Below are 19,423 nucleotides of genomic sequence, written 5' to 3'. Positions count from 1 at the left end.
AGGTTAGGAAGACGATAAAGGAGATTGTGCTTGGTCAGTAGACTTTGCCGTAAGGCAGAAATGCGGTTATACAGCCTAAATTCTTCCTCTTGGGAAACTGCCCAAGCATCAAGAAGCCCTGCTTTTGACAAGGTACTCTTTTAAGGAAAATGCAGGAGTTGAGTGGAAGAGTAGAAATCCTGGACACTGGTAAGATTTTTGTTCTCTGTACGAAGCCACTACTTTATCCTCATAATCTCACAGTAAAATTATATGCAGTAGCTCATGATATACAAAACTCTATTTTCAAATGAAAAAGAGAAGCTTATTGAAGATTTCCATTTCTGGCTGATTGTTTCCTGTATTTTTCTTCTGCTTGGGAACAAGCTTTTGGGAATACTGGATGACTGTGTAAAAATGGATTACTAAATTTTGCAATCTAAATCTATGCTCTGCAGAGTCCTGGAAGAAGGAACCAAGGCCTCAGTCTGAGTGATCCAAAAGCAAATTCAAATAGAGTTTTCCTGAACTAGTGAGACTTTTGCTGTCGTGTTTGGAACAACTAAATACAGAAAATGAGAGCCCAGGGTCAAACTTGGAATTAATCTACCAGCAACAGAGATGGTGGATAATTTGCAAGTTCCTTTATAAAGGGTCACCACTGTACCCATGATTACAAATTAAAACTTCTAAAGAAAACTACGTGCTTAGAAAATTCCCCTTTCTCATGTTATTTCAAAAACTAAAATTGAAAGTGTGTTTTGTAATATTTCATTCCTGTGAACTCACAAGAGCCAGACAGTGTGAAATTTATTACTATCTAAGTATCAAATTTGAATATTTGATGATATTTCTGCTTTTATTCAGCCTAGATGATGTCAGACTATCACCGCCTTTATTTACATTATAATGCTAAGTACTTGTGCAGTTGTTTGAAATTTTTTACTTAGTATTTGTCCCCATACAGTTTTTCTTCATTGTGAATTTATTTTAATTTTAGTTAATGTCAATTTAACACCATAAATCAGCTGTCTCTCAAGTCATAAAGACAATCCTAGACAACTTCATGTTACCTTGTACAGAGTTATTTTCTTCCTCTTTTAAAGCATGACTGGACTTGTTATCAGGGGGAATAAAAAGATTTGCTGTAACTACTTCTCTAACCTTTGGATAAAAAAGTAAAATTCTTCCAAGGTCGTGTGCCACAAAGCTTTGCACAAAATAAAATCTGGTATTAGGCCAAATGCATTGTAGGAGGTAGTCTGTTTCTGGAAATCATAGAATGGACTATGAAAGCTGAAAAGAAACATTGTTACCTCTATTCACTTTGGGTGAAAATATAGTCAATAGAATTACTTTTTAAGATGTTTTCCTGTTTTATTTTGGATTTGTGTTTTACATGGTATTACTTTGATATGTTAAAAGCTTTGCTTATGATATATGTGATTTATTTCTAGCGTCTGAAGTCTAAGACACTATTTTTGCCAGGTAGTGTATAAAGAGATCTGTCTCTGGAGGTCTTTTGGCATTACACATCATCCACTTTTTGCAGAAGCTGATCAATTTCATGGCAAACTTCCTGCAGCTGTGACAGTAATGTCACGGTTGGGCATTGCCCTTGGTCTGGAACAGTTCTGTTGCTTTCAATTTAACTTACAGTATGTACCATACTCAGAAAAAGGATGGAGAGAGAATATCTGTTCTTTGATTGACTGGAAAACTGAAAATTACCTGAATAATGACAAGAAATACTGAGAATACCCCAGAGAGCGAGCATCTAATGCTAATGTTGGGTGCTGTAACTCAGAAATATTCAGTGGATAGCCATGAGCATTTCAGTAAAGACTCTTCCTTTCCTCTATGGTGTAATACTTTAAAAAGTCAGTGATGAGATAACATTGGAACAACAGCTGGGAGAAGGATGGCATTAAAAAATGGAAATAATTAACTGGCATATAATTATCACATATAAACAATAGACTTCCAAGCAGACTGACAAAAAAGTAACACAAGTAAGAGCAGATGGTGTACATAAGTAAATGCAGACAGTAGCATTAATGAATGTAATTAAGTCTAAATGTCTGGCATGTTAGAGTGACCTTATCACTGATAAATCTATAGCACGCTGGCATGGGTTTTTTTCCCTGTGTTCTAACAATACTGTAGGGATATCCTGCAGTCAGCCAAGTGGCCCATAAGTAATTCCTTCAGCAGAAAGGTCAGACAAAATTCATTTATGGATTATTCACTCTGAATAGAGTAAACAGATCACTAGAAATTTGTCTCTGGGGGAAGGGGAATAATACCTTATTAAGTTAAATTTTAATATGTAAAATAATATAGGAATATAAAACTGGAGTACTGGTTAGAAACATGAATAAGAACGCTACTTCTATTTCTTTGAAAAAAACCTGAAAATGAGCAATTGTAGCTCTTGCATGTTTTCTCAGTTTATGTAATGTTTCAGAATTTGTAACAGTTGGTTTCTATTCCAAGAGTAGTTATTACATCTCTAGTAAAAAGCAACAATTTCTGAATTTGTTCATAGAAGTAAAAAATAGTCTTTGAGGAAAGCTTGTTTAAAAATCATGATTGATAGCACAAAATGAGATCTGAATTATGTTGCCAGACATTTTGCCAAACTTTATGCGGATAAAGGATTTAATATGTCAATGTAGAAAGTAAGCTTAAAAATTAAGCTTAGAAGGAATGAAAGACAAATGCATTATTTTGTTTATTTTTGGCAGGAAAGCATTATGGTGAAAAAGTTACTGCTCTTATATTTTCTGGCTAAAATAGAAATTCCTTTGACACCAAAGTTCTGTTCTGTTAAAAAAAATTGGAATGAAGACATCTCTCTGTGTTTATATGATATATACTGAAGCCTTCTAAAGGGAATTGTCAATTTAAAAATTATCCAAATAATTAGTGCTACTCATGGTCTGGTCTGTAATTTCACCAAGACTTAGTCTTCAGAATGCATTTCTTTTTTACTACATATGCTGCAAGTTAGTAAAACACTGAGTATGCAGGAGTAAAAAATTGGTGAGTTGTCAAGAGAGAAATGAAAATTCTGACTCTGATTTGGCGTTGAAGACATAACTGTACCTTCTGGCTCTAGCACCATTTGGAGTGGCTGTGGCAGATTGGTTAATCTCTCTTTGCACAGATTTCGCCTTTCTGAGACATCGTTGCTTACTAGTGTTTTCTTAGTTATCATAGCTATGATTTACTTCTAACTTCATACAAAAAGATACATCACTCCGAAACGTTCGATCTGTTAAAGATGACTTCTGTTAATGTCACCTGCCATTTCAGCATCATCTCTTTAGCCTTCCTGCTAGAAAGCTGTATCCCAAGCACAGTGACGGGTCATCTTATCTACTCTAGAGCCTCTCCCGCCCTCACTGTTTTAGGTGATGCAGACATGCTATCTTCACAGGCATGTAAACAAAAACACTGAAGACAAAACACTGTTTGACAGCTAGGAACTTCCCAGTCCTCAGATCTTTGATTTCTGTGAAGTTAATATTAATTAACTTATCCAAAGTTTAGTATTGTACTTTAAGAAAAGAGGATATCTATAGGGAGTCTATCTGTTGGTAGCTAAAGGAGATATTGAGCCTATTCTCTAATTAGAATTCAAACATCCTTAAGGAACTTTTAATTAGTTGGAAAATATGTATTTCTAAAAAAGTTAAAGTAGAGGTACTCTCATATGTGCATGTATAACCTCATCTTTGGCAACTTGAACATGCCAGTTGCCATGGAATAGAAATGTTTTCTTTGTGTGAATGACTATGGTTGCAGTGATCCTATATGAAAAATAATAGCTCTGCACTTAAATGAGGTATTCAGTATTAAAGAGATCTGCAAGATACAAAATGCTTCTTAAAGCATTGAAGCCCATGTTGCAAAAAGTTCACTGACTCCTGTGAAATGCAACTTATACAACAGTCCAGGAACTTGGTAATTATAAATTGATGAAATATTTGTTGAAAATAGAATCCTATGTTTGTGGCAATGAATCTAGGGTCTGCAGACAGAATAAAACTTGATTGGCCATGCCAGCCACTGTGCAAAAATGATCAAGGCATTAAAAGTACTAAATGTTATGTTTTATATCATTACTTGTTCTGGAGGTGGTTTCAGTTGTGACTTAAAATAAAACTAATAGCAATACCTCTAATCTGTACTGCGGGTGGGATAGGAGACTTGCAATCAGCTGAGCACAACTAAAAATCTGCTCTTGTTTTTCCTTGTGCTTACAATGTAATTATACTAACATAGGTCACATTATTTCCAAAGCTCCCTGTTTCTGTATCTGTCCATATGTCTACGCATTACTCTGCTAATGACTTTTGCAGAGTGCTCAAGGAATTTGGTTGAAGTGTACGTTGTCATTTATATGTTATACAGGAAAGATGAAAGGAAGAAAGAAGGGACGTTCCTTACCTTTAACCTGTATTTTGTTGTTCGTCTGTATCACTGGGCGTGCAACTACTGACTTGGATGACAGCGAAGAGGAGGATGTTCTGGGTAAGAGGTTTCAAAATTGACACACAAAACTAGCTGAAACAACAAAAACCAATATGTTAAAATGCACTGTAGATGTAATTCTGTACTTGTGATTTTTTTTCTGGGAAACTTTAGAAAGTGGAACTAAGCTAAAAATGCCCTGGTTTCTAACTAACAGGGAGATGCTCAGGATTTTGCCTTAAGTTCTATCAAAATTGCCTTCTATAAAGGCTTCTGTTTCCCATGCTTTTTGGAACTTCTGGTCCTAATCTAACATTGTGTTAGACATCAAGATTATTCCCTTAAAGCTCTGCTTTAGGACCCATGGAAAAGTTCAATGTTCAGGGAAAAGAATACACATCTGATAAACTCAGGTTTTATCTGCCCGTGCAAATGGAGCAGAAACATGATGAATAATGTTATAGGCTGATGTTGCTCTGTCCTGTGCACAGCTCTCTTGAGTCACAGTTAATTTTCAAAATTTCGTCTAAAGATAATGCAGTTACTGCCCTCGTTGTTTTTCTGGGCCTTGAAGATGCTCTTTATATAACCCCAAGTGAGTTGATATTTTTTCCTCTATTTGTTTTGTTTATAAAAGACAGTAGGAAAATAATCTCAAGGAAATTAAAGTGGGTTTATTGGTCATTATTTTATCACTGGTTATTTTACAACATTTAAGATTATACAACCAGTAACTGATTTAGTATGAGGAACAGTTCTGAACTTTTGGGCTTGTATTCCAAAGTAAAAAACAATCAAATATAATCCTTAGAAATTAAACTAGGACTCTGTTTTTGTGACTACTGAAGACTCAGTTGCAGTGTTTACATAAGATATTTTTACAGTACTCTGTTTCTGTAAAATGATTAGATTGTTGCTAATTAAAATTATGTATGTGGTTTCTTAAGAGTGAAATTCTAGTCTCAGTAAATTTAACCCTAGAAACTTTGTAGGCTGCAATTTCACTGATAACATTTATTTTTTGACTTAGATGGTTATAAAACATTGATATTTTATCCTACAATTCAATAAATTTCAGGTATTAAAGGATAAAATAAGTTGTGTACATCCATTATTCATAATGTCCTACTTTAGGGTCACATTGCATACAAGTGCTTTGAATCTAAGAGGGTTTTTTTGCTTATTAGTATTTAAATTACAGTAATAACTAAGGTTGCAAGTCAAGTCCAATGGGATAAAAAAGGTTTCTCAGTTTGTTCTCTTCTGGCAACACTGGTCTTTTTTGCACCAATAAATAAGGGTAATAACAAAAAAAAGGCTAGAAATATAAATAGTTTAAGTATGTTGTTCAGTAATACCCTATGTGGTTGGGAGCACTTTAGTTGATGTTCCAAAGCCTGAAGAAAATGACTCACAAATTGAATGTGCTTTTTATTCCTATGTGAAATTTTATCAAGAATAAATGTGACTGCTTAAAGAAAGCATAGGAAACATGTGGGTAGGAAGAGCGCTGAAAAGCGTGTGGGTGGGAAGCTGTCAAACTGACAAAGATGGAGAGAGAAGAAACAGCTATTCATTAGTGACAAGGTGCTTAGTATTGATATCACTTATCAAAGAGAGGCATTTACAAGAAAGCCTGGAAAGATGACAGCATATCTTTATAATAAGGATAACCACAGGAACTCACATAAGGTTGAGCACCCATAACCTAAGCAAACAAAACCAGAAAGTATTTTGCATAAAAAGTCTGAAATATTCCTGACCAAGTTCTGTTTTCCCAATTTAATTTATATAGTTCTGTTCTGAAAAGCAACTGCAATAATACTGTTGCCTCTCATATTTATTGTGCCATAGGTATAATACAGAAATCAGTTTGCTATCTAATTAAAAGGATGTATTTTTAACAGCCAGCCCTGCGGATTATCCTTAAGAGTCTGAAAGTCAAGTTAGAGTCCTTTATTATGCCTACAGCCAGGAGAAAAAGTATTGGTTTTACTTGTATTAATGTAAGAGGATTAGAGACATTATTCACCGCCTCTGGTTTTGTAAAATGCTGCTTACTAGTGAAGTGATAGCAGTGCTGTGCATTGGCCGTATAAGGCTACAGCATGACTAACTGCAGATTATTAGAGCTCTCACAATGAAATTACTGCCATGTTGGTTAATAGTGGCTGTTCATGTGTTAATGAGTTGCAAAAGTTGCAATGTGAATGACAATAAATGTGAGAATGGCTCTGCTGTGTAGGAACAGTCTTGGCCAGTATCCTGTTTCTGACAATTGCCAAAAGTAAGAAGACTGAAGGAATGGAGAAAGAAGGTGGTGACCCAAAATGTCTACACTAAACGCATGCTTGTTGTGAGCCATTTCATCAACATTGCTTTGCACTTACACAAACTATGGAGTGGAAAGGTTGTTAAGACAGAGCAGTGGACACTTAGTACCTTCTGTTACAAGAACCTATGTAGCTGATGTAATGAAGTCATTAAATTAAACATTCAAGGAGTGGGGGGTAGGAGAAAAGAGGATGTTTTGCTTTGCTTTGTTTTGGTTTTAGTATGGCAAGTAAAAACTCTTGTGTGGCAGCAACTCATGTGTGACAGCGAGCATCATCTGTAACCATTACTTAATATATTTCTAGCAAAACAAACTCAATTTTCTTCATCTAGGGTAGTACAGTCCTGTAATTCTATAGCTTTTCTAAGTTTATTTGGACCAGATGTCTAAATTGGATGAGTACTAAATATCCAACAGGGCCACATCCAATGTGGAGGATTAAACTAATTTTTAAATGACAAATACATCATGCTGTACTTAAGAAGGAGAATCAATGCATTCATAAATATAAGGTGGAAAATAATTGTTGAAGCATCTGTATAATGAGGTTGTATTTGCTGGAAGGTAAGTGGAAGTTGCAGAGCATTACAAAAATAATGCAGTGTTGTAAAAAAATGCAAGCAATTCTGTGTTCTATTAAGAAAAAAACCCAAGGATACTTATTCCAAGCTATTTGGCACCAGTAATGCCTCAGGTAGAGGATTATGTTCAGCTGTGGGCAGCACACTTTAACAGTAATCCAGACCAACAGGAAACGGTCCAAAGGAGAGTTGTAAGAGGGTTAGAAAGCAAAGCCTATAAAAAGATTGGAAGAAAGGAGTTCCTTTAGTATACAGATAAATGAGGAGACAAAAGTCTTCTAAAAGGAAGAAGGCAGACCAGAGGTGGGCTATGGAAGTGATACAGTGAGTGCTAGGGGGCTGCTGCACCACGAAGGCTGGAAGGAACCTGGAGAGCCCGAAGTGAAGGCTCAGAGTGCAGGAGGCCACTTTCTCTCCTGCAGCAGCCTTGAATTGCGAGACACGAGTGGTGGATTAGAAAATCAAAACAAATTTACTATATAAATGGTTTTAGATTATTCTGTCTGTGCACTGAAGAAAGTATACAATGATTTAATATGTAATCAATAATATTTAGGCTGTATGTTACAAAAAAGGCCTGTCTTGCAAGAAGTGTGATGAATCCTGGAACTGGCTGTTTAAGGTTGCTGGGAATTTTACTTCTCTGGAGTTTTTAAAGAACAGTTTGGACATCTGTCAGAAAAGGTCTCAAGGTATTTATTCCATATAAATATGCCAAAACTTGTATGAGGAGCTGCATTAAAGTTCCTTCCAACATTAACTTCCCATGTTTCTATTGAAGAATATTCACTGACCTTCCTGACAGACTTGTTCCCTAAATGTCATATCCTGTGCTCTTCACACAGAATCTAAAATGTAGTAGGAACAATTTGTTCCAGTGTTCAAAAGCAGAGGAGGAGGCCTTATACTAAGAATTAGTTTTCTCAAGGTATATTCAACATGCAAAATCAGTACAGGCACATTTGTATCCGTGTAGATCTACTGGCCAAACACTCATGCTCGCCTTCTCATCTGCTGTGCTACTCTGAGAAGGAAAGCTAATTTTATATCATCTAAGTATTCCCAGGTGTAAAATAGCGGGGAAGAATTTGTTCACTGTTCCCAAACACAGGAATGATTCAGTTCCCATGAATCCCTTTGAGACTTCTTTCTTCAGAGTCACTTGGTTATTGTTCAAAGTTGGAGAGTTTGGCCCCGGAGTGTTTCACAGGGTATGGACTTTAGTCAAAGTATGGTAACTTTCTAGCATTCCTAAGAAAATACAGATCTGATTGCCAGAAAGGGTGACACAGATGGTCGTTGTGTTTGCAGCAGATGTCAGTACATCTGACAGTGGTAACAGCGTCACTGTGACTGCTGGGGAAAGGCCTCGGGAGGTAAGCAAAATAATGATTTAGTTCTGTGGGTTTGATGGGAAATAGGCTAGGAGTTGAGACCAGAAAGTTCTGAAGATAAACTTTACTAAGCCATTTGTTCATCATCTTTGTGTAGTTTTGCAACTATGCTTGCACACTATTTCTGTTTTGATAGCCGACAACGTTGGTGGGGCACAGGCACAATGTAGCTAGAAAAATGAGCTGATATAACCCGATGTCTGAAATTCCAGTAGTTGGGAAACCTAGTAAGTTTTCACAACCTCTTCTAGACTGAACTGGGTCAGTGATACAGGTCATCTAAGGGATCTCATTTTTTGTGTGCCAAGAAAATAACATGTTTATAAAACAGCTGCCAGCCCTCACTCCAACTGCATTTGAGTTGGATCAGTTTCTGTGGAACTCTGAATGTTTGATTTTACCATTTCAGGAGTTATTCCAAAAGTTACTGAAAACTTTGATGTTTTGAAGGCGTTTTTTCCCTATTACTGAGTGGGGGAATTCCAAAGTTTCATTTTGCAGTGCAGTATCCTCTGAACTTTTCAAGATGAGCCTTTTTAAGTCCCTTCCAAAGGATTTCCAAACCTGTCGTAGAACTTTAGACCTTTGAGGTCCAACTTGGAATCTCTTGTGACTTCTAAATCCTAATTGTTCGTGGACTCGGGAAGACCCAGATAAGTAAACTGGCAAGAAACAAAATTCAGATATCTCTTTGGCAAGCTGAGCTCCACAGGAAGTTTACAGAATCTAACATGTCTTAAAAATGATTCTTTAATTCATCCACATTTCCTATTAGACAGTCTTCAATAGTATTTTCAGATCTGGTTTCCTAACATCAAAATCTGTAAATATAATTTCACTCATGAAGAACCAGTCACAAACTATTTTAAGGACTGAATATTTCGTGCAATTTTTAAATGAGTCATCTTAATATGTATTTTAACACCAAATTGTCCATTTTTGGATGGTCTAATTGTGTGCTACAATTTTGGCATTGATGGTAACTGTGCAGTAAAGGCTGTCAATTTTTCAAGGATTTAAATGCTGTGAGTTAAAAGATTTTAGTGCTGAAAGATGTTTCTTTCCTGTAGGATTAATAAGTTATCAGAGACTCAAATGGAATAAAATTAGTAAACTTCCATTGACCTCAGTGTTTATGAGGATTTGTCTCAGCTGTGCATTGCATTTAAAGCCCTTATTATAAGGCCAATTTTATATGTTAAAATTAGATATCCACAGAGCAGGTAGGTAGTAGTTATATCAATTTCCTTTTTGCCATGTCATAAAGCCTGATTTTTGTGGATTCTTTTAATTAAAACTGGAAACTTAATCTAGTTGGTAGTAGAAAGCTGTGCAATAATGTCCTGGTTTCAGCTGGGATAGCGTTAATTTTCCTCTCAGTAGCTGCTATTGTGTAAATGGTCATGTAAACTCTCGTCCTCATCCCTTTTTTTTTTTTTTTTCCTTCCTCCTCTTTCCCAGGCCACTGCAAAAAGCACAGATAGGTACTTTTACATATACATATTAGGAGACATCAAGGTTCTGACTAGCTCTTGGGGAATGAATGAAAAATTTCAGGTCTGCGCTTCTGGCTGCTATTGCAAGTACACAAGCTCTGTAAAGCTTTCAAAATTCTCTAGGGTAAAATAGTTCTTTGGAAAAGCACAACAGGAAATTATATTAAACCATATATTGGTAAGGGAACAGTATCAAAAACTGGTTTGTCAGTCAGAATTTCCTTATAGACAATGACAGTGTAAAATTTTGCTAGTGTTCTTCACAATACATACGACAATTGTTACAAAACATTCCGTGACCTAATAATGTATATTGAAAGACACAGAAATGTCACGATTTGAAAAGATACCGTTTCTTTTCACCTTAACTTTGTGGTTGTGTGCTTCTTAGCTCTTGAAAGCTCTAATGCAAGAACAGGGAGAGGAAAGAAAAGGAGAGAGAACGAAGACCTTTCGATTATACCTGGTGGGTTGCTGTACCAGTAAAGGTACTTTGGTAGGGGGATGGTGCCCTCTGCAGGGCGGTCTTGCTTAGCTCATCCCACACTGTGCTGTGAGAGGTCCTTATGAGCTGTTCACTGTTAGAAGTGCATGGAAAAGAGCACAAGGAATCCTCTTTCTGCCTTTTCTATGCAGGGGTAGTCACTGTGTCTTTGGGAGCTACTAGGATTTTCTCAATGTGTTTATTGTTCAGAATTGCTCACTAGCTCTTGTGACTAAGCCACTATCCATAGCTATTTAAAGATTTTATGATGAGGGGTTAAAGTTTATAATCTGAGTTGTTTTGATTGAAAATTAAAACCACGCATTTTGTTTGATTTGTGTTCCAATGCAGATGATGATTTTCTTTTTATATCTGTTTAGTGTGTTCAGAGCTTTACAGCCAGATGTTATGAGGGTGCCTCTCTAGCAGAAGATGCAAGCAATCTCTTTTTGAAGTTATCCTGTGCAATGAAGCAAACTAACTTAATAAGAGTTATTCTACTTCTCCTCTGTGTTACAGGTGCTGCTTTGCCACCACTGAAACTTGGGCATTCAGTCTGTGCCATGAAAGTAGATGAAGGTCCATGCAAAGCAATCCACATGCGCTATTACTTTAATATCCAAAGCCGTGAGTGTGAAATATTTGAATATGGTGGATGCCATGGCAATGAGAACAACTTCCTGACACTGGAAGAATGTCAGAAGAAGTGTGTAGCAACAGGCCAGTACCCATTCTCTTATCCTCCTGTCAGTGCTTAATTTGCATCTGTTATTTCTCATCTACAAACTGTATGAATTTTGGAAACAGAAGTGCTCTTCAGTTCCTATTTATACAGTAATGTGGTGCCTCTAATTATGTTCCCAAGTATTATACCACATTGTAGTCATCTGAATTATTTTACATTGTGCTAACAAACATTCAGAATTTGAAAAGATAAATGCGACTTTTTTTAGTGGACCTGTGGAGAGACTGATGCAATAAAGCTCATTTTCTAGCTAGAGCGCTGTTTTGAATGAGTTCTTAAAGTGAAATTGATTTTGAGGCTGGGCTAAGCTGGTGGGTGGCACAGATGTTCTTCATTGCTTTCAGAATATCTAACCCAATTTTTGATCCCAGGTTTCTCCTTCACTTGAGAAGCTGATAGAAACTGTCCAAAATTTTGGATATCTGCTATGATTCAACATAATTAGAACTAGTAAATAGTCCTCAATACAAATGTCAGTTATACCTGTTTGTCATAAAAGATCTGTTCTGTTGAATCCTCATCAATTAATCGTTAGAAAAAGGAGAATGAGATCCAAAATACAATATGCAGCAGAATATGCAGAAAGCGTCTTGTGAAAGCTGTTTTTGCTATTAAAAAAGATCCTGGTAATTAACTAAGGCTTTCAGCCTTGTGAAAGTAACCAACTCCTGTTCCTCACAGGAGTGTATGAAAGTTAGAAGATTCTTAAATTTGGAAGTTAATGTCATTAGAGCTTGAAAATTGACAAGTTCATGTTTTATAGAGACTGATGGAATTCAAGTCTTATTGAGAGTTTCCTCTGGATACCTAGTATGGATCTTGCTTTCATGGGAGTTAGATGGAATGTGTCTGGCTGTGTAAACAGGAAGTGATGGTGAGGGAGGTACTGGGCTGGGCAGTAGAAATTCCAGAATAAAGAGCTCCTTAAAGGTATGTGATAACCCTCAGATAGTATACCAACTATGTGTTTTTTTCCTAAGCGAATTCGCATGTTGGATGTTCATTTATTTAGACTTTGAGATAAAATAGAAGGATTCATTCTCAATAGAAGGTACTTTTCAGTCACATATGCCTTGCTCAGCAGCAAAATACATCATTAATTGTTACTGAACTCAAGACAGTAACGCTGGGCAATCCCACAGTAGAGAACACAATAGAGAGTATGTATCTCTCCCATCCCAGTATCAGAGTAATGACTGGAGCTGATGTGCGCATGACCCTAAGTAATATTTTAGTAATGTTTGTTAGTTATAATGCTTCTAATCCTCAGAATCTGCAATCATTAATTGTTCATACCAATAAGCCAGGTACTGTAAATAAGCAATTTGTTATCTTACCTTTTACTGACGGAAGAAGAAAGGTGGTAAGGTAACAGAAAAATAAGTGAAGTCCATAAATGGCGTAACAGTCAGCGCAGGGAGTACAGCCCAGGGTGCCCGGCCTTTACTTGACTAGTAGGTATAATCTCTTGTCTTCTGTCTATGTGACCTGTATAGTCTTGATACTATTTAATAGAGTCTTAATACACAGGTTGATCCGTTTTTTCAAAAAGTTACAGGTGTTTAAAATGAAAGGAAAAATTATTAAGAAGTTTTTGCAGCTTCTGTGTTGCCTTATACTACTTTTTAGCTACCGGTACAGTTAGCTGATTATGTTTATGTAGTAAAACAATTTGTTTGAATACAAACCAATGCAACAGCAACACATGTGGTTGTCAAGCATAGGCTTTGCAAATTTCTGGTCTGCAATTAAGTTCTTTGACTCAGAAAGAGAATAAACACAAACATGACCCTTAAATTTTAGAATGAAAGCAGGTTTTGGTTATTTTTCTAATCGGTTATGTTTTGCTTTCAAACAATTGCATGCTTGTAAAACTATCTGTGTCAGAATGGAAAAAACACTACAAAATTTCACTAACAACTTGTCAAAGTGAATAAGATGAGATCGCTCCATTCTTTAAGTGAATGGCAGTTTTTTCAGTGCATTTTACTCTAAGGATTAATCTGAAGCTTATCTTTTTGATGGCTGCTGGCAAGTTGAGCCTCAGAGACCAGATGTGTTCAAGGGAAGAAGAGGCAAGAATCAATCACAGTCTCACTCTATTTTCAGGAGTCATATATGGGTAAACATAGTGCCAAGGATATTAAAATAACGTATGAAATGACATCCCATCATGGAAAAATTATATGGAAATCATTATTCCTTAGTTACTAAATAACATAATTTAGCATTTCAAGTAAAAAAAAAAAATTACATAGAGAAAAGCATCTTCCTGAATATAAACAAGACTAACACAAAAATTGTATTTTTCTCCTTTTCTACCTCTGATGTTTTGTTCATACATTTCTACAAATTGTCTAACAAAAGGTTCTAGCTGTTCATGCTGTTCGGAAACTGAAACCTGCAATATTTAAGGCGAGCAAATAGCCTTATACTGGTTATAGCATAGCTTAGAATTAGTAATGGATTTCAGATTTCTTGTAGCAAGGCCTAAATGGTAATTCTGATATCTCTGTATATGGATTATTTTCTCCAACCAGAATATGCTAGTTCTAGTGCTTGTTAGTAGGGAAGGTAGGGATGTAGTGCTTGAGGCTTTAAAGACAGGAGTTGGTCTTGCTGCCAATCTGGGCTGAAGGTTGCCACCCACCAAATGTAAAAGACTTGCATTTAGCATTTAGTAACCATCACCCGCGTAAAGGTTTATGGCTGAAGAAACTGATGACTTTCTGCTACTCAACCCAGACGGAGCAGATTTTTGAGTATTGATTAGTATTACTTATTCTGTATGGTTATCCAGAAGATGTATCTCTATCAGACTTGAATGGTGATATTTTTGTGAGTGTTGAAGACAGATTAATATAATTTTAAGGAGTTAAAAATTATTCAAATTATGGCATTAATATTTTGCATAGGAATGGTCTGTTTATCTGACAAATGGCCTTTCTAGATTTAAAGTTCTTCCTTTGTCAGCTGGCTTCCATGAGTCATAAGTTTGTATCATGGATTTAACTGTGGGCTTTTTTTCCCCCTTGTGAACAACTGTCATAAAAGTTTCTTACCATATTTATTACAGTTTCAGCACAGAAATTAATGAAACTTGCTACTGAACTACACAGTTAATAAGTAAGTTAATAAGATCTAAGTTTAAAAAATGAATCTTGGCAATGTCATCCTAAGAGAACAATGCCTTAAAAGGCATTTTCTTCACTTCTGCAGTGTTTTGTTTAGAAAATTGTGATTAATCTGTTTCTCATTATGGCTCCACAAAGTTTAATGATCTTTTAAGGTAAAAAAGTGGAAACTTTTTTTTCTTAATTAGCGTTCAGCATCAGAAGGCCCTAGGATCTAGAATGTGAAGATAGCTCTTTTTCTGTCACCAGGTTGGCTTTTGGTACTTTACGTCTGGTTTTGGGTTTCAGCTGGACTCACAGCATTTTTACCATGCTCGGAGCAGGGTTGTTTGCAGGACTGCAGCTGCCAGTATCTTGTGGAAAACATGCGACATCCTGGTAATTTGGAATGTTTGTTCTAAATTCCAGCTTAAAGGCTAAGACAGAGGGCTAAACTGAAAAAGACAGGGTTGATAGATACAGAATTTAGAATGATAGTTGTCCAAAAGTCATGATCAGGTGTGACGAGTGAAGATCAATAACATTATTTCTTTGATCTAATGTTGCTATTTTGACTAATACTGTTATTTTGATTCTGACCTATAGTTTGGATCAATATCTGGAACAGATCTTCTGGATTGAATCCTGTGCTGACGTATAATTAGCATAAATCCATAGAATAAAACTGGAAGTTATTTAAAATCAAAACTGGCTAAGGGTCTATGTCACTCAGCCCAAGTACAGTATTTGGTGTATGGATAATAACGATCCAACACTCGGCAAGTGTTGAATCTGCTGTGAGGAAATGGATCAGTAAAGACTCATTATTTCTGTATTCTCTGAATAAAGTACAGCAGATAAAATGGTTTGGTGGCACACACAGTATTCTGTCGACCATCAGCCATAAGATAAACTAACAAGTTAACCAGCTTTTGCCAATGTAATTCAGTAAAAAAATATAATTCAATAGGTTCTATTTGTTAAATATGGCTCTGTCTGCAGTCTTGCAGTATATGGTTATATTCATCTTGCTTAATGTTTCCAGTGTTTATTACTGCAGGAAGATCACTGTTTAGTTACTGTAGAAATCAGACCGAAAAGACAATATGAGTGACATGAAAATGCTTAAAAATAAAGAAAAATCTAAGAGATAGACAATTATCGCTGTGAAGAATGGGAAAGTCAAGATCACTAAAAGCAAGCTAAAGGGAGGTTACGCAATGTATATAAAAATTTCAAAGAAATAATGTGAATAGTCAAAGTGTCAGATTTTCCAATATTAAGCACAAATGCAAGAATAAATGAGCCAACGTGAGTGATTTGCCAGGCTCCTTAAATCAGAGCAACTTTTTAAAATTTTTGAATTAATAAACCATCAAAGACAGAAATTAGTAATTCCCGGAACTTATTGAAGTCAGTACAAGAGAGTTCAGAGAGCCCAGCTACAGGTTGGCCACTCCAAGACCTCTCTAAGACAGTGTTCAGATTCATGTCCAGTTCTGACTCAAGTCTCCTAGAAATCAGCTGCATTTTTTGTTTTTTGTGCCCAATGCTTGCCACTTCAGGGAAGAAAAAATTACTTTTAAGAGGAGTTTGCCAATATGCTCCATTGTTTACTGGCTATGAGCAGAATCACAAATGTCAGCACTAGCACAAAGGTCCTAATTTTCAAGACAGTGAATATATATCTTAGGCTACTTAAGCTTCTAACATGGGAAAATACCGACTGATAAAAGGTTCTGGACATGAAAGCAATTCTAATATCTATTATTTACACAGCAGATCTACTCAGAAATACAGTTTGTTTACAAAGAAGAAATTAACTCAGCTGTGGATTTGGCTTTTTGACTGAAACCAGAAGCAAAAAGACACTGTTGACATGGTAGTAAGATTGAAATATTCTAGGCCTGTATAAACTCACAATAAATTCTTCCTGTTCTGTGCCAGAAGAGTAGAGATCATATGCCAAAATATGATTGCTGATTTTGGCCTGAAGGGGACAGCTGAGTGAAATTAGAGAAATGGCCTGATGTGAGTGTCTGTGGTTTAGGTCATGGGTTTAAATGCTGAAGGCACAACCTCCTACTAATAGGAAGCACTGGAAAGATGTTCAAACAAACGATACGTCATTCTAAAGTGCATGTCATGTCTTGAAATAATATTTTTTTAAGGATACCAGCTGCATTGTCCTAGAGATGGAACGAAAATGTGTGATGATAGAATTTCTACCCAATAGATTTACTTTGAAAATATTACACAGGCCATGTTTCCAGAAGAGAAAGAAAACACTGGTAGGATTATGGCACACGAGGGCAGTACAGCTAATAGTAAAAGTCATCATTGGCACCACTTAAAACAGGAGCCACAGAAGGTATGTTGTTATATAAAGGATGGTTAGAAACACTTGCTCTGGAATATGAGTGGAGAATAAACTGCTAACATTCCTTTCAGTTTTGGACTGTGAAGAGATTGTTATAAATGGGAGGGAGCTTATTAAGATTACAAATTACAGAAAAGTTGAGGATACAGATGGCTCAAGTACCTTCTGTTACTCCTTCCAGAACAAGGAAGGGCACAGCAGCAACTCTGCTTTCCAGCAGGAATTGTTTCGACTCTGAGGTCTTTCTAGTAGGTACCTCCAAGCTGAGATAGGGCCCAGCACTCCTGTATCCCCCACCCTTGCCAGCTGGGCAGAGCAACACACACACAAAGTCACAGAGAGGCTGTAGTGATGTCCTTTAGGTGTGTGACTTAGCGGCCTTCTGGGAAACATGGCATGAGAGACTAATGCGTGTGATTTAAATTCAGATTAAAATCTGTAATTCCCTTTGAATGCCTTTTCATTTTGGGTTTCAAAGGCGACTAGACCATGTGTTACCCTGAGGCTTTATGAGCAGGTCTCTGGAAGACATGTATCCACTGACGCAGGAAGAGCCGTCAGCCCTAGTCAGTAGTTGTAATATGCTTCTGCTACTGAACTGCTACTTTTGGCACGTACTATAGGGAATTGGTATCTACTTAAGGGGGGCTGTGGTAGCTAAGAAAGATGGCCAGGGTCAGGCAAATATATTGCTTCATTGTAGTATGTTTGATTGCCTGACAGAGCAAAATGCAAAATAAAATTACATTTGCTTTCCAGCAGACAACTTCAAGCAAAGCATTAGCTGTACCACTCTATTCCTTCTCTCAGATACAAGAGATTGGCAGGCAAAGAGAGTTTAGAGAAACTAGCATTTTATAATGCCATTAAGAAAAGCACAACTACGAAACACGAATTACAAAGCAATGCAATTAAGATGGCTCAGGTGAAGTCCAGAAGCTACTATTTCATGCACCTTGCAAAGTATCTTTGTAATAGAAAATATATAAGCTATCCTTGGACAGTTTTCTCTCTCAGCTGCCAAAAAAATTTCAGCCTTTGTTACAGTTTGGCTGAGCCGGTGTCTCCCCTTGGACTCCTTCGTAGTTTTATATAGGCAGCCTTCTAGAAGGGGAAGAAGGTTTATTTTCAATAGCTGAAGAGGAAAGTGGGGTTGAATTCAGATGTCCAGCTTCATGAGCAAGTACAGTAAAACCCAGGCTCCTCCATTAGAAATGACAACAGCAAGTTCGTCACTGCTGATTAGGCACGAAAAGAACAATGCAAACAAGATTGTCATCCCTGAAGATAGTTGGAGATACTTGGCTGAATGGTCTTTAGTATCGTAAACAGCATGATGAACACTTTACTCGGACACTACATAGCATGGGAAAGGGAATTAGATACCATAAGAGAGGTCTTTATTGCTAACTAGATCAGCTCCAAAGCTATTAGCAGTATCAGTAGCTACAGCAGTTGGGTTAAGTAAATCTGCTAAGTACTCTTCTTTTGAGGGGTAAGAGTACATAATACAGGATTCTGGTTCTAGTAACATAAAGAGGAATTTCTCTGTTCCATTTAATTTTGGCATAATGTGATCCCAGTACTTTCCATATCTTCAAGTTTCCAATATAGCAAGTCTTTTCATACAAAGGCAATGGTACTTCAGTCCTTCAGGTCAAGCTTTTGTGCTACTTCTCTAATAAAGAGAAGAAAGAAGGTGAAAAGATACTGTGTTCTTCCTCCTCATAGTCACTGCTAAGCACCCTGGTATCACAGGTGAGACTTAACATGTCTGCTTTTGCTGAATACTTTTCTTTTTACTTATATTGCAGAATTACCTCAGAAGATGATGTTGGCAAAAATCAGGAAAGGTAATTATGTTTACATAGCAATCTTATACTCTTATACCACGATAAGAGATTTAACTTCTTTTGATAAATTCTTTATGTATTGTTCTAAGCTATCTCCTAATAAAAACAAGAACGTCAGACTGAAGTGAGTTCTTATTCCCAATCTTCCTCTTCTGTGTTCCTCAAAGACTTTGAGAACATTTGTGGGCACTGAAGATGTAGCTGCAATCTCTTTTCCACAAAATAAACACATCATGACCCCTTCTTTCTCTTTATTCAATAAAGAGAAAAGAAGGAATCTGCAGAGATTCAAGCTTTATATAATTAGCCATGGTGTGGAACTCTTGTGTGTTTTGAGAATAATCTAAATGCTTCCTCCACTGTTAACAAAAATATGAAAAATCACTCCAGAACAGAACTTTTCAAGCATTGCCTGTGTAGGAGCTAAGAGAGGTTAGGGCAGATCCCCTAATTACTCGTTAAGCAAGGAGGCAAGATTCCCACTCCTGAAGGGGCAGGCTGTTTACAGAAATTTAAATGCCTGATACCCAGACTTCCTAAGTAGCTGATGCTTAAGCACCGAGAATCGCTTGTGTTGGAATACT

General features: G+C 36.6%; 1 protein-coding gene across 8 annotated transcripts in view; it reads left to right on the top strand.

The window, feature by feature from the left end:
- Positions 1 to 19,423, top strand: part of TFPI (tissue factor pathway inhibitor) — a 73,491-nt gene that overhangs the window by 42,109 nt on the left and 11,959 nt on the right. For 7 of the 8 annotated variants that reach the window (XM_075430836.1, XM_075430835.1, XM_075430839.1 and 4 more), the window contains 3 exons: positions 4,399 to 4,518; positions 11,268 to 11,468; positions 18,801 to 18,839. In XM_075430836.1, coding sequence (XP_075286951.1) covers positions 4,399 to 4,518; positions 11,268 to 11,468; positions 18,801 to 18,839 — 360 coding nt within the window. The remainder of the gene's footprint in view (positions 1 to 4,398; positions 4,519 to 11,267; positions 11,469 to 18,800; positions 18,840 to 19,423) is intronic. The other variant, XM_075430842.1, reaches the window with a different exon arrangement.

This window comes from Opisthocomus hoazin, chromosome 9, assembly GCF_030867145.1.
Source record: "Opisthocomus hoazin isolate bOpiHoa1 chromosome 9, bOpiHoa1.hap1, whole genome shotgun sequence".
Taxonomy (NCBI): domain Eukaryota; kingdom Metazoa; phylum Chordata; class Aves; order Opisthocomiformes; family Opisthocomidae; genus Opisthocomus; species Opisthocomus hoazin.
Note: the sequence above shows the minus strand (reverse complement) of the source record. Positions and strands in the feature narration are given on the sequence as shown.